General features: G+C 50.0%; 6 protein-coding genes across 6 annotated transcripts; 3 read left to right on the top strand and 3 right to left on the bottom strand.

Annotated features, from left to right (window-relative positions):
* Positions 1-80: 80 nt before the first annotated feature.
* On the bottom strand, positions 81-3,918 carry FSUBG_1113 (uncharacterized protein; the record flags this gene model as incomplete). The annotated part of the gene is made up of 3 exons (XM_036675779.1): positions 81-2,318; positions 2,374-2,675; positions 2,730-3,918. The coding sequence occupies 3 exons, from the start codon at positions 3,916-3,918 to the stop codon at positions 81-83; spliced, it is 3,729 nt and encodes a 1,242-aa protein (XP_036543281.1).
* Positions 3,919-4,258: 340 nt separating this feature from the next.
* FSUBG_1112 (non-structural maintenance of chromosome element 3) lies at positions 4,259-5,342 on the top strand (the record flags this gene model as incomplete). Its single annotated transcript, XM_036675768.1, has 4 exons — positions 4,259-4,285; positions 4,346-4,565; positions 4,615-4,746; positions 4,795-5,342. The coding sequence occupies 4 exons, from the start codon at positions 4,259-4,261 to the stop codon at positions 5,340-5,342; spliced, it is 927 nt and encodes a 308-aa protein (XP_036543280.1).
* A 214-nt stretch (positions 5,343-5,556) lies between these two features.
* Positions 5,557-5,917, bottom strand: FSUBG_1111 (splicing factor; the record flags this gene model as incomplete). The annotated part of the gene is made up of 3 exons (XM_036675758.1): positions 5,557-5,601; positions 5,655-5,861; positions 5,915-5,917. The coding sequence occupies 3 exons, from the start codon at positions 5,915-5,917 to the stop codon at positions 5,557-5,559; spliced, it is 255 nt and encodes an 84-aa protein (XP_036543279.1).
* An 801-nt stretch (positions 5,918-6,718) lies between these two features.
* On the top strand, positions 6,719-8,070 carry FSUBG_1110 (uncharacterized protein; the record flags this gene model as incomplete). Its single annotated transcript, XM_036675747.1, has 3 exons — positions 6,719-7,711; positions 7,759-7,849; positions 7,913-8,070. 3 exons carry the CDS (start codon positions 6,719-6,721, stop codon positions 8,068-8,070), a joined length of 1,242 nt encoding a protein of 413 aa, XP_036543278.1.
* A 756-nt stretch (positions 8,071-8,826) lies between these two features.
* Positions 8,827-10,633, top strand: FSUBG_1109 (uncharacterized protein; the record flags this gene model as incomplete). Its single annotated transcript, XM_036675735.1, has 3 exons — positions 8,827-9,365; positions 9,415-9,929; positions 9,975-10,633. 3 exons carry the CDS (start codon positions 8,827-8,829, stop codon positions 10,631-10,633), a joined length of 1,713 nt encoding a protein of 570 aa, XP_036543277.1.
* A 2,617-nt stretch (positions 10,634-13,250) lies between these two features.
* Positions 13,251-14,855, bottom strand: FSUBG_1108 (WHI3-like protein; the record flags this gene model as incomplete). Its single annotated transcript, XM_036675724.1, has 1 exon — positions 13,251-14,855. One exon carries the CDS (start codon positions 14,853-14,855, stop codon positions 13,251-13,253), a length of 1,605 nt encoding a protein of 534 aa, XP_036543276.1.
* Between the last annotated feature and the right edge of the window lie 4 nt (positions 14,856-14,859).

Below are 14,859 nucleotides of genomic sequence, written 5' to 3'. Positions count from 1 at the left end.
TTGTTCATACCGGCGTTCGTACTCCTGACATCGTTTTGGTCGTCATAGTAGCATATTCAAACACTTCATTTGAGAGCGGTTCAAGCCTTTTTGTTTTTCGATGCCGGTTGATTTTTCTTTGAAGCAGATTGTTTCTTCTTCTGAGCGGACTTCTTTCTAGCAGGCTTCTTCTCCTCTGGAAGGGTGTCGAAGAACCCAATGACACTATTTCGGTCCTTCGCCCTGTTTTCTGAAGTCATTCGCCTGGCGAACTGAGCCGCAAATGCATCGGCATCTGACATTTTGGCGGGTTTTGCGGTGTATCTGTAGGGCTTTTCCTTGGCTTTCTCGGTAGTTGCTGATTGCTCTGGCGTTGCTTTGGGCTTGGGTGCTGGCTTAAGTGCTGGCTTGAGCGTTGGCTTGGGTGTCGGCTTGGGTGTCGGCTCCCGGGTTGCGGACTTCTCACTCTGGACCGTTTTGCTAGTCTCCTCCTTTTCAGTTGTAACCTTTTCCTTCTGAGGGGTTGGTGGTATAGCCGTGTCTTCTGGCAATTCTGGCGAGTTACCGATCGGAAGGACATCCTCAGGAACGCTAACGCTCGTCATTGACTTGTTGTGTTGGTAGGCAGCGTCGATGCCGTAGAGCGTCTCGTTGTCTTTGCTCAAAAAGGCCTTAGGTCTGGCATACCGATTGAGGAAACTCATGAGCTCCTCTCCCGCGTCTGTTTCGGACTTAGGTTTCTTCTCAAATTCGGTCCAGTCAAGCTGTTGCTTGTCAGACTTGGGTGTCGTCTCAGGGTTGAGCTCAGAAGTCGGGCCCTCCATCGCAAGCAATGCGTCTATGTCGTCAAACATTTCAACTGGAGTTCCTTTCTCTGGCTTTGGGCCAGGCGTGCGTTTATTCACGCGGCCACGGATTTCAAGTTCATCATCATTCCTATTCGTGGCTGACTCACGCTCACCGACACGATCTCGCGAATCATACCTGTCATTGCTCATCTCGGTGGCTGGCCTATGTTGATTAAAGCGGCCACGCGGGTCAGGCTTGTCACTGTCTCCGCTGGTACCTGGTCTGTATCGATTCACGCGACCGTTCGCATCAAACTTTTCGTTGTCGACAATGACGTCCTCAGGGAGATCCTCTTCAAGCAGATTGTAACTGAAGTCTTCTAGCTGGCGGCTCTTGATGGATTTGTAGCCTTCAGACCAGGAGAAGTATTTTCCAGTGGCCACGTCCTCGACCAGTTGTAAAAAGCTTTCACGTCTCTTACCCTTGAAAGCAACTGGGTTCTCGCCTGGTAAACCAGCTTGGACTGTAATCTCCTGGCGTTGGCCGCCATGTTGTCCAGCCTCGATGCTAGAGTAGCGCAGTGTGTGGCCATTCCAAGGCATTTCCACGGTCTGATGGATCTCGGTTCCACGGAAGTCGTAAAGAACGTCTCTTTTCGCGGTGTTCATCCTGCCGCTGCCACTTCCTCGCAACCAATTTCCCGGAACCATGAGCTTGGCTTGGCTCGGTGTTCTCAGTTGACCCTCACGAAGGTTGAGCTGCGATTTCTCAAAGAATTTCTTTATACCTGGGTGGGTTATTGAGAGAGCATAGGAGCGCTTGTGCTCAAGGCGGACATCTACGGCCTCTGTAGGAAGCAGCACGTCACTGTTGTGCCACGACACATACATGTGGACGGTCGCGTCGCCCGGGATTGTGAAATTGTCGAGATCGGCCTGAGGGTGAACGGGAATGGTAATATAGACAGCAGGATCTGGACGTTTCTTCTCGTTAGAATCCGTTACTGGACTCTTTAAAGTATCGACATGAGGCGAAAGGTGCATAACGATGGAAGTAGTCTCCTTCAGGGGCAAGTCGTTGTCAGGTTTGAGAGCGGAGAAAGCAGCGGGATGAGGTGTAAGGGGAGCTAGGATGCGACGTTTGCGGTAGAGTTCCTTGATCGAAGTGCTAGCGCGTTGGTGTAGGATATGGCCAAATTTTGCTGTAGTAGCGTCTACATTTCTACCGGGAGGACATTTCCCTTCGGGAATCGCTGATTTCGAGGGCAGCCCTAGCGGTGGGGTGTTTGGAGTATCCTTGCTGATGGGTGCGACAATTCTCAGCCACTTCTGGAGCTTGTCTCTCCACGACATAGCCCGAGCCTGGCGTTGTACCGGGATGGGCTGGCCAGTGACTAGGTCTGGGTCGTCGGATCGCGGAAGACACTGGAGGACACCGTGGTCGGCACCTGGGGCGACACGGCCAACGATTAAGCGGAATACTGTGTCTGCAAGGTCTTCTGTCTCGGTTGGAGGTTCGTCAGGCTCGGGCATCCAGGAGACGCGCAACTTCTAGAAACCAGTCAGTATGATATTGTACGTTTCAGGGACAACTGGAATTTCGTACCTCCTCAGAGCCATGCCTTACAGGCGTGATTGAAGTCTTGGTAAGTCGGCCGAGCTCCTTGCGCTCTGCCTGCGTCAGAGCTGATGATCGAGTCTTCGGAAGAAGGGGGGCAACGTCGATAACCCGGCTCTTCATCCTCTGCACGGCCTGGTCGATATGAGCAAGGATACCGTAAGTAGTTGACTTCTTCGCTGTAATATTGAGGCGGCATTTTGGAGTATGCAATGTTAACTTCTCGTCTTCGGCGATTACGAAATCCCTCCTTAGCTCCCAGAGTAGACGCCCTACATTGTTGGGACCATCTATCACCGTCCGTCAGCAAATATACCACTAAGCTCAGGGGTTTGGGAACAAACATGTGAGAAAGGGGAAGATATCAGGGTCCATCCAAACAAACGCTTTTCCAAGATCGTCCGCATGTTCCTGGACCTCGATCATCCATTTATCCAGCACGATCTTCTGAGCAAGAGTAGCCTTATCATTGCCACGCAGTCGAACCGAGTTCATTGATGTCCACGGTACAATATCTTCTATCCACTCGTATTTGACCACGTCATGATCCCTGGGCTCTGGCTTGCGAGCACTGTGATACTCCCGCAGCTGGGTGAGTGTAAAACCGTCGCAAAGAGTGCTGACGAGCTTATCGATATCAGTTTGACGCAAAATACGACTCACAGGGCAAATCTCGTCGATGTTCTTGAAAATCTCTTCATATTCAGGCTCTGTCATTCCGGAAGGAGTCAAATTTTGCCAGTCAAGATCTGGGGTTTCTATAGGTTTCGCTTCCACCACGGTGGGGGCTGGCCGCTCGATACGTGTCATGTTCGGATTGTTGATGATGATGGCATCAGCTGGCATTCCCAGAGTAGATACTCCGAGGGATTCATCGTGCATCAGACGATCGTGGAGGCGTCTCTTTGGCAAAGGCATGAGCTCATCAACAACATATTGGGCTTCCAGTTCAGGCAGTGCAAATGTCTCGATCTCTGACTTCTGCGATTTGCCCAAGAGCTCGTCCAGCGCATACTGTTCGGGGCTAGGTGAACATCCTGACGACGATTTGGGGAGGTCGGACAGGTCAGGTAAAACGTATCTTGACGATTGCGGTTTCAATGGGGATTCGTTCAGTGCATCGTCAATCAGCTTTTCTGGGAATGTCTCGTCGCCAGGGGATGCCTTCGTGTCCTTGGAGATCGGGTCATCGTCTGATTGAGGTTCCTCGGAGCTACTGGTTGGCTTAGAGTCGACGTTGGCGGTGGAGGGAAGATTCGGAGCCGTTGTTGCGTCTTCTGACCCCGTAGGCGAAACTTTTGACTCGTCGTCCAATTGCTCTTCTTTCGGCGTTGTTTTCGAAGCGTCCGTATTCGTTATGAAAGGCTCAACCTTGTTATCCCCAGCATTTCCAAGGTCGGAAGTATATAATCGTCGTGCAAGACCTTCATGGACTGGACTTGGTCGGAAGCCCAGTCCAGTGCTTCGTTGTGTTATTAAGCCAAACCTGCATGCCAGGCGAATACGCGGCACTCGCACCGCTCTAGAAATCATTGAGAATTAAACAAGAAATAGGGAAGCCCCATTGAGTGGGCGGAATGTGACAATGCGACCAAAATTGCCCAAAACTAAGCCCGAGAGCATCATTACTAGAAAATTTATCCGATAAGCGATAACGATAAGCGATAAGTTCCCGTCCTGTTGGTTGATAAGACTCAACGCGTCTAAGTCGGCAAGACCGCGTATAGCCTTTTGTCAGTAGGTATAAGCCACCCCCTCCATCTTTTTCATTCATACAAATCGCCAATATTTGCATCATTGGGACTTTGGCAGTATCAATCTGAGTATCTGTGTAAGATTCTATATTGAGTAACAAAAATTGTTTGTTATCACTATGCCTACGCAAAGGCGCCGCCGTCCCGTGAGTTCAATTCCTCAGTGATTCACCAAGGACGAAGCTCTAACTTGCTATACTCTTCAGGCCCTAGACGAGGAATCAGAGGAAGATGTTCGGCCTCGTCAACGGAACAGGGCAGATCTCGAGCACGAGAACGAACAAGAAGCTAGCGATGCCGAAATGGATGAAGACCAGCACCATACCCAGAGTGCCGACGATCAATTGGTGAAGAAGCTGGTGCGGTATGTTATTTCCTGCGAATATTCAAGAACCGCGATCCGCCGAGACGGTATTAAAGAACGAGGTAACAATGGTAACTGTGGGATAACAGGCCAAAGCTAATTCCGGAACAGTTCTCGGCACCCAAGGCCGATCCTTTAGGCGCATCTTCGACTTGGCGCAGACACAGCTCAGACGGGTCTGGGGCATGGAATTAAGGGAGTTGCCCGTTAGAGAGAAGATGTCACTCCAGGAAAAGCGTCAAGGTACAGCTATCATCCATCGTACTTGATCCAGCTACTAATAACGCCTAGCTATGAAGGCTAATGCCCAGCCCAAGGTCGGTTCTGGCGCCTACATCCTCACGTCGATATTACCAGAAGCGTATCGCCATGCAGCAATCCTCACCCCATCCAAGACACCAAGTGCGGACGACGAAGCTACATACGCAGGATTCTACACAATGATCATTTCGGTGATTTATCTGAGCGGTGGAGAATTGAGCGATCAGAAGTTAAAGCGTTATCTCCAGCGACTCAACGCCGACCGGAATGTGTCGATGGACAAGACAGAAATAGTCCTTAAGAGGATGGAGAAACAAGGCTACGTCGTCAAGAGAGTTGAAAGACCACCTTTGGGCCAAGATGGCGACCCGACTACGACGTGGCATGTCGGCCCTCGTGGGAAAGAAGAAGTCGGCGTTGACGGTGTGATGGGCATGACACGGGAGGTTTATGGCGACAGCTGGAATGATGACAACGAGAAGAAGCTTCGTGCAAGTCTAAACATCAGGGATGCGCCTCAGCAGGACGGGGAAGAAGAAGACGAAGCCGAGGGCGAAGGCAGTCGAATGCAGGGATAAGACAAAAGGGATGAGGACTAATGTCGACATTATGATACCCCAACAAAGACGAAACATTCAATTCAAAGCTTGTATGGTGAAATATCGTATTGTAGGTCCAAAACCTTCCCAACCATAGGGGTATTTAATCCTTGACGCCTTTCCAATTCCCGAGCGAAACGAAACCAAGTTGAATCTCTTAGCCCTGCCGGCGATATCGTATTGTCCGTCCGCTCTAATCCTCGCGTGGTGGAGGAGGACCACAAGGCTGTACCATTTTCTGTGTCCCAAAAGGTTAGCTATTGGTCGTTGACAAGGAGCAGCTTGACATACCCTGATCATCTGCGCGCGAATCTTGATAATAGGTTCGTTCTCAGCAAGTGCGATATAAGAGAGAAGAGGCCTATGGCCGGCGATGGAAGAGTATGTGTCGCGCTGGATGTTGGTGCGCCATTCCCAGCTTGTCGTGTCTGGGTGACCAGTGCCGATGTATTTCGCTTGGAGGCGCTCGAGTTCTTGCTGGGTGCGGAGTTTGTCGGCCTTGCTATATGTCAGTATGCGATGTTCGTAAATTGAGAGTGGAAGAGACGTACCATGTTGCTTGATATTGGATATGGTTGTTTGTTAGCAGACGAACAAATGCGCCGAGATCGCGAAATGATGAAAGTTGATGCGTCTGATAAGATAGGGCGCCTCGGTATGTGCATAACCCCAGTACTCGGACAACCAGGACATGTACAGCAACGCCTTTTGAGTTGATAGAAATTCATGAAAATTGAATGATTATCCAAGAGAGATTACTGCGTCATCTATTGATCTTTTATATATACAAGAAATGGTTGCATTGCTGCCATTATGGGCATCGTTGATCTGACTCATTTCCATCCATGTAAGTCGAGATGATGAGACTTTTTCAGGTGGCCACTGGTGCTGCTCAAGACTTGCTTAAGAACATAGTTAGGGGCTCAATATGTTCTCTTGTCCTACATAACATACTTGTCTGTATTCCTAGTAGCAATAAGAGAGGATTTGTTGATGGCATGTAGTGATTGAGGATGAAACAACTACCTTACCTTCCCCAGCTGATATACACCGCCTAAACATCGGCAGTTTGGGCTTTACCTACAGATCTCCAGTGAATCAGCCCTGCTTCTCATTTCATCGAGAACAATAATAGACGACATTAACACGACCAAAAAAAAAAAAAAAAAAACGGCGCATTAACTACGAGCTGCTACTTCATTGACAAAATTAGAACTGTTTCTCATCTTGTATATAAAGTTCAGCAACCTCAACTTTACTGACCTTTTGGCAACCCCCCGAATTGATCATTCTTACAAGTTTACTATTTAGAGATCAAGAACGGATTCAACCTTGTCACGTCAGGATTGGGAGAAATGGGTTCGACGGGCAAAGTCTCTCTGCCAGAACACTGGACAGAGTTGAGCGCGGCCAGAGTGCACAGGCAACAATGCGCCGACGAAGTGGATGCCATCAAGAAGGCGTGTTTATCAGAATGCGAAAAAGCAAGCGTGGTGGAATGCGAAAAGTGTTTCCCTATGGTCCTTGACAGAATGCGTGCTCGATATTGCGATGCAGAAGGCAGGGAGTGGTTCTCGGAGCGAAGAGCATTTCTGAATGAACTGGACGTCATGTTTAGCGATGTCAAAGATCACAAGAAGATCGACCTCAAGTCAATCGAAGACAGTATTGCATCGGAAAAAGAGGCATGGTACCGCTGGGTGCTACGCATGTACCCGCAGTTCCTCTCAGTAGGAGAAGGCGGGGCGGATCAAGACGAGCTGCGAGCAATGCTAGACGACCCGGTTAAGCGCTGGGAAGAGCTCACTGAGAGGATATGGGAGGGTGTTGGCAAGCCAGCCAACTGGGAAGCCGACGTGGACTCTCTCACCGATCAAATCACAGCCGCCAAAAACGACGCAGCATCATTGAAACAGATCTACATCGACTTCTTCTTCAAAGATTCGCAAACGGGAGAGGTGGTGGAAAACGCGCAGCAATACCTGGAAGCGTATGCAGCCAGCGACACAATGTCCATTGAGCAAGTCATTGACCAGATCTCACAAGATCACAAAGCGAGCCTTACGACGGAACCGCAACGTGAGCATCACAGAAACCGGCTGGATGAGCTGCGTAGAGCAAAGATGGCGTTTGAGCAGAACAGGCTGCAGCATAAGATTCGAGCCCAAGCAAGCCAAACGCCCGCTATTTCCCAGGACTTATATAATCTACCACCATGTGCAGTTTGTGCAGCTACGGTGGATCCTAAAGATGTTCTGTCGTGCTCGGTGTGCCAGGCATTTGCTCATATGGGCGGCACGAGGGAGTTAACAGTGTGGTGCTCGGATGAATGCTTCGAAAGGGGTGTCGTAAGTGTCACCAGCTTCTTCAGACTGACTGGATCTAACCTGAGCAGGGCGACCACAATGAAATGGAGCACGACTGCGAGAGCGGAGATAGATGTGTGCAGTATGATGATGAAGACATGGAAATGCAGGACTGGACTAGTAACGCAGTGGCGTGCAAGGAATGTATTGATCAAAAGAGGGATACTACATACTGCTCGATAGGATGTGCAGCATCCAATCTCGCGAGGCACAGACACGAAAGACATGGACTTAAGACGGCTGCGTATGAGATTAAGAAGCTGGCAGTGCCTCTATGGGAAATCGTGGAAAAGACTCTGAAGGAGGCAAACCCGGGGTTGAAGTATACAGTAGTTGAATGAGGGTGTGCGTGTATGTATGTATATGTGTCAGGTTGTGTGTTGATGACTTGTGGTGTATCATTATTTGGGCGTTAGTTAGTGTATGTTTTGATCAGGCGTGTTAGGAGAGAAGGTTTGGGCAAGACATCAATTAAAGAAGCCATATTTCCCTAATATTTTCTATTCTCCTTTGTTCTATTTTCCCCAAACACCACTCGTAATCCAATACTCACTGTCACTGGCTGTATTATATGTGTGCTTACGTCCAATGTCAGCTGTCTTCTGTGGGTCATAAGATCCGAGAGCTGTCGGCGATTGAGCATGATTCGGTTCCTCATTACACCGGCCAGCGCAAGTCACGACTCTATCTTTCAAGTTGTCGCATGAAGTTTTGTTTCATTCACCGTTAATCGTCGTCAATTCGCTACCAAAACAAAACCGCCACCAATCGACATCTCGACACAAATGGCAAGCCAGTCACCGACAACTGAGGCTTGTCCAGTTCGGAAGAGGGTCTCAACAGCCTGCGAAGCCTGCCGCGCTACAAAGATAAAATGCCAGCCGAGTGAACAGCCTGGGGTCTGTCGCAAGTAAGGCCTCTCTCTATCGAGGATCCGTTTGCAGGGCATCATCTGACGTGGAAAGGTGTCTCGAGTCCAAGAAAGAATGTATATCCCGAACAGGCCCGCGAACGCGCAGAAGAAGGACAAAATAGTAGGAAATACACTGTCGCATCGCATTGGGAAACCAGGCTGATTGATAGCATGACACAGTGCCATGGAAACTCATCAACCACCGCCTCCTCCTCCACCAGCGCCATCAAAGACTTTCACCATTGACTTTGAAGTTCCAACGCAATTGGACGTCGATGAGAACTTTGACAATCTTCGAGACTCACATGCGCAGTTCATAGACTCAATATTCCCTTCGGATCCAGATGCGGATCTCAGTAGCTTCGACGATTCGCCGCTCACGAGCTTTCCCACGCCCTCATCATCTCACACGCTTTCGATACAATCTTTCCATGCCAAACCCCAGTTCAACCTTGACTCCGCAGAGTCACTGTTAGTTTCGTTCCGGGGGATGCTGGTTCATTATCCTGTCATTGTGTTGAAGCCTGATGAGACGGTGGCCAGCCTTGCTGCGTCCAGGCCGTTTGTCTTGTTATCGATATTAGCTGCGGCTTCTGGATCGCGCACTTTGCAGGGACATACGCTTTACGACGATGAGTTTCGAAAAGTGTTGGGCCTCAAGTTCGTGGCAAGTGGCGAGAGGAGCATGGAATTGCTACAAGGCATTCTCATCTATTGCGCTTGGTCAGCACATCAGCCCTGGACAAGTTTGGCATGCTGTTAACAGTCACAGGTACCCATTTCATCTGAGACCAAAGAACAGACAGGCCTTCCAATACTACCGTATGGCTGGTGATCTCTTAAGCGACCTCGAGCTCGACCAAGAAATGCCCAATCTTGATAACACGATACCGGGCGATATGAGCAGTATGCAGCTCGACAGACTACGGGCCTATCTAGCATACCACTACGCCGTGTCCAAGTACGTCCTCCTCGAGATACACCGATACCAACTTACTCACAGTTTGGACAGCTTCCTCTGCACTTGGAAGAAGATGGATCTGCTCATGCCTCAGTGGACGCCCTGGACCGCAACGTGCTGCGAACTGCTTCACCGCCATGCCGAAGCTGATGGTGATGTTTCACTGAGCTACCTTGTTCGACTTGCAAACATGACGACCACGGCGAACAACTCGATACGAGATAATGATCCACAGGTAAACCAGCAGGTTCAGCTTATGCTGCTGGGACTTGAGATGCAGCACAAGGAGATGAAAGAGACCATGGTACCACATCTCTCTCGTTCAGGTAAGCCATCTTTGTTGCAGTGCTAACATTACTAACGTTATACAGCACCTGTGAAACTTGCACATCTCTTCTTCGACGTCTTTTTGCAAGGCGGTGCCATCTTCTGCCTCACACGCGCCAACACAAAGAAGCCTCATTTCATCCACCCATCATCATCCCGTCTCATACGCTGCGTGAATAACACCCGCGCCCTGTTCGACTACCTCCTCAACCTCGACAGCTTCAAGTACTTCACAAGCATCGATTGGACAAAGTTCATCCTCTCCGTGATCCTCGCCGTGCGACTCTCTTTCCCCATATCTGAGGTGCCAGACTGGGATCATGCTTGGGCACGCTCACAGCTACGGTTTGACGAATTCCTCGAGTTCATGTGTGACGGGCCGGAGGATCTCACACCGTCTAGTAAACGTGTCGACGTACTCTCCGCAAGCCGTGTGATACTACGTGTTGTGAAATCAAAGTACGACAGACGCATTGCTATGCTCACAGCTCCGAGTCTAAGTTCTAGGGGCGTGGGACACCAAGGATGCCCCATGTTTGATAAAGATATGCAGCCATACATATCGGCGTGGGACACAGACTTTGACATGAATTCTGCACTGCTCACACCGGGTCTGAATGCGGATGGACAGCAAACCATGTACCATGATCTATGGGCGACCATGACCATGAGTTGGGCAAATGATGGCTCACTGGACTCGTAGAGCTAGCCAGGCAGCCGATGGATGTGATATCTCAACTACCAAACAGTTGGCGTTGCCAACATCAAACTGGAACACCACCACCCTGGTAAACATGTGACAGATGCCTCATCCACGCAGTAAGCAATCTCATAGCTACGGTTTTAGTCTCATCCTAGGTGATTTGCATAGTCGATCCCTGGGTTCATCGACTGGTAGTACTCTACTGCAACTCCATTTGCACTGCTACCACCGTCGTCCCAAGTTTATCATGCCTGCATGAGCATCCCCCTCACATATACCTACACAAACACCAGAAACAGATTATCTGATCAGCCTCTCGACTAATACCCTACCCACCGGATCGTCTCCGCCTCCTCTCCCATCCAATAGCCGCAGACCACACAATCTCGGTGCCTCTGCAGGCGTCTCAACACAGAAACAACCCATTTCCACCCCCTGTCCTCGCCCACACACCCCTTGCTACCGGTTATTCCCACATGACAACCTCCCTTGTCGCACAGCATCTCTCCCCCTTCCCAATTTCCGCGCCCGTCCCGTCCACCCGTCGAGGGCTCGGCCCGCGAACCTGGATAAGCTATATCGTTGTGTAGTAGAGTGTAACCCATCTACAGGCTGTAAACAGAGACAGATGCATATTGGTAAGCACCATCCTCTGGGGCCTCCCGTCACCGGTTCCCGATGGTGCGTAACACGAGCACGAGCATCTACACAGGCACAGGCGCCTCGGTCTGTGTACGAAGCGCCGACTGCAGCGAATGCAGCACCACACGAAGCGCATATGTATTCAGATACACGACCTACTTTAACTTGCATCTGTCAAGCCACACAATGCTACCCTACCCTGTCAGCATTTGTATGCGTGGAAGCCTCAGAGCCATTGGTTAACAGCCGGGTTTCATCGAGATGGATATGCCTCACCGGTAATGCTGGTAGATACTCATATGATCAAATCCCTAGGACTTGAGCATATTCAAGTTGCATTTCTTGATTATGGACGAGGATATCGTCGGCTTCACTTTCAATGCACCACGTTCTTTGGGGTAGTAGTTGTAACGTCAAGCTGACTGGGGCATGTAATGACATTGAAACTGCAATTCAAGCGCTGGCGAACCAATAATACTGTGATGATGAGGCTAGTGGCATGCGAATGACCCTCAATATTCGTCAATATTCGTCAATACTTCGTAATGAGGATAGGAACTTGACTACGTGATGGACTGATTTAGATTGTCAAAGAACGAAGGAATTGACACATCATGCACGCGGAGGGAGACACGAGAGCTAAAAATAAACAAAAAAACAGCTAAAACTTGTACTCTATCGCTAATAACCGCCTACCGGCCGAAGGTAGGAATCTGTAGCCGTGTCATTGAGACTCGATAACATTTACCAGAAGAAAGCCCATAATCCACCGTGCTATGCTTCATCCGCCTTGATCAAGATGTAAAAGGCTGTGCTTGCAAATGCATGCCCCAACTCGCGTGGCAGCCCGAATTCTGATGCGTGAAAGGGGGAAAAAAGAAGAGAAAGAAATAGAAAGGAAAACGCCCTATTCCTGCGCCTGACGCGGTGCATATATAGATATATCGCGTTAAGCCCAATCCCTCCCCAATGTTCCATTGATGCTGTCCTCCCTTCCAAATGCGACATTTCAAAGAGCTCTGATCCAACAGCAACAGATGAGCCCAAGTATGCCTTGTCCATCGACAAAGACTTCAAACGCCAGTTTCCCGTAGTGATGGATCAGATAAATGAACTCCTCAATGCCGATGCGGTCTGCTGGAAATGCCCAGTGGTGATATCTTGGTATGCGTGTGTGTCGAGTCCTTGATCTCGTGTAGCCGTCCGATCCCATGCTCCAATCCTTCTGAATGCAAACGCGGGACGACCGCTCCAGTTTCTTCCATGCTCCAGGGAATCCTGATCCATCCTTACCTTATCCCAAATAAACTCCCAGCGTTGATATGAACCAAATGAATCTCAATAATCCGCGCTTCCCTGAACCCCGTTCTTCCATGCAAAAAACACTTTCCATTGTGACTCGCCACATCTCAACTCCTAACCTCCATTCTTCTTCACTTCCCTTCCCCTGGTGAATTTCGCCATCCTCTACCGTCTTTGTTTTACTGCTTTTCTCTTCTTCTTTTGAGTTTGTACCGTAAAGTCATAGGTTGCGCCTCAGTTGCAGTTGCCAATTGTATTGAGAGAAATCAGGGGTGTGATCAAGTCGAAGGAGTTCGCAGCGAGAGTTTGTGGCTTGCACTCGAGGCGAACAGTGCACCAAGTTACACCAGATCAAAGACTTGTGATACTTGATGTCTGTTGGCTCTGAATTATATCCACACCCAGCCGAACCATCCACAGGACGGCTGTAAGCTGAAGAAGCACTCCCAACTGCGAGAATCAAAACGCCGTGTATAAACGATGAAAATGAGTGGGTGTTCATAAAAAAATGGGGAATCATTGAGGAAAACTGAAGATAAAACAAAACGAAACGAAACATAAAAAAGCAATGCATCGATTGAGCACGAAAGTCCCGGTCAACAACAGGGATGTATAGTCACACATAAAACCCAAGGATGTGGACTGTGCTCGTCAACCATGGAGAGTATTTTGTTTAGTTTCCCAGACCATAAGCTGGACTGAAGCCTGCTGATTGAGCATGGGCACTGTGAGGCGATGGCATAGCATGGTTGTTGAACGTGGTAACAGGCCAGGCTTGATGTGTGAAACCACTGAAAGTGCCAGCGGGGCTAGGGTTCATCGAGGCCCCTCCATGAAAGGGGCCTCGGCCGTTTCCGGGCATGGGCTGGGGAAGCCCAGGAGGCGGTCCAGGAGCTGGGCGGTTGGCGGACCCGAAAGCGTTCATAGAGGCGGCGAGGTTGCCGTTCATTTGACCCAGTGCACCTTGGTTTGCGTGAGCAGGATTCTGGCCAGCTCGTACACCCAGGGGATTCTTAGAGAAGCTGAGTCGAATTCCGCCCTTGTTGCTGTTGGACAACAGTTTCCCATAGAGTTCCGTCAGTGCCTTGGAAGCGAATGGGATGTCTTCGAATTCGACAAAGCACATGGGCCCATTTCCTTTCGTGCGGAAACAAAGACGTTTGTAGCCCCGCTGCTTGGAGAAGAGAGTCTTGAGTTCTTCTTCGGCCGTGTCCATGGGAAGGTTACCAACATACAGAGTGTTGCAAGGGGGGTTCTGGTCAGCCGTGTTGGCGTGCGGATAGTTCATACGTCCGTATGGTGATTGGTTTGGAGCCTGGTACCCAAAATGGCCCTTGCCCGACGGAGACATGGGACCAGACTGTGCTGACATTGCGCTGCCGTATTGAGGTAGAGACGAAGGAGCGGAAGGGGCCATGTTGGTGTTGAGTGAAAGAGAAGCCATCCCGTTGATGGGAACACTAGGAACTGTGGCCCTGCGCGGTGTATCGTTGTAGGGAAGCGCGTCTCCAACGAGATTGAGGGTGTCATCATTATCATCATTGGCGATAAGGCTCTTGCCTGTCACCCTGCCAGGCTCGTTCAGGTGATTGCCGATGGGAGAATGTGGAGAGAAAATCTGTTGCAAGTTGCCCTCACTCTGAGGAAGGTCGTGCCTAGGATAAACATTGGTTGTGTGAGGGGAGATGTTCTCCAGTGATTGAAAGCCGCTGCGAACAGGTTCTGTAGGCTCGTCGCTGAGAATTTCGACTTCCAGAGGCGCACCATTGGAAGTGTTCCCGCACCCATGTAGTAGCTGCTTGGCAACCTCAGCGCCTGCCCTGCTTCGGAATTTGAGCGATGCTGTACGATAGTGTGGCTCTGTAGGGTCCACAGCAAGTAGTTCGACATCGACGAGATCTTGCGACCAAACCAGCATGAACCGCAACGACTCCGTGGAGGTTTCTAGCGGCAGATTTCGAATCAAGACTTCAACCGGGGAGGAGAAGCCTATTGGTGCCGGAGTATATCTGTGGATATCGCGCGACATCTGGGGGTGAGAATACGGTGATGCCATAGATCGAAGGCTAGGATTGACAAAACTAGGTGTAGCCATGGCCGAGAGTGACGCAGCAGATGCGGCTGTACTTGTGGTGTTAGATAGGGCTGCCGTCGCAGCAGATGGGTTGTCTGAAGTAGCGGTTGGAGGCGGCAAAGGACTTGCGCGATAGGAAAGATTGGCTTTTGGAGATGCTATCCTTGCTGGATCGGATGGTGGTGCGCTTCGATCAATGTTCATTGCC

This window comes from Fusarium subglutinans (assembly GCF_013396075.1).
Source record: "Fusarium subglutinans strain NRRL 66333 chromosome Unknown NRRL66333_c0000005, whole genome shotgun sequence".
Lineage (NCBI taxonomy): Eukaryota > Fungi > Ascomycota > Sordariomycetes > Hypocreales > Nectriaceae > Fusarium > Fusarium subglutinans.
This window is presented reverse-complemented; position numbering and strand designations above follow the sequence as displayed.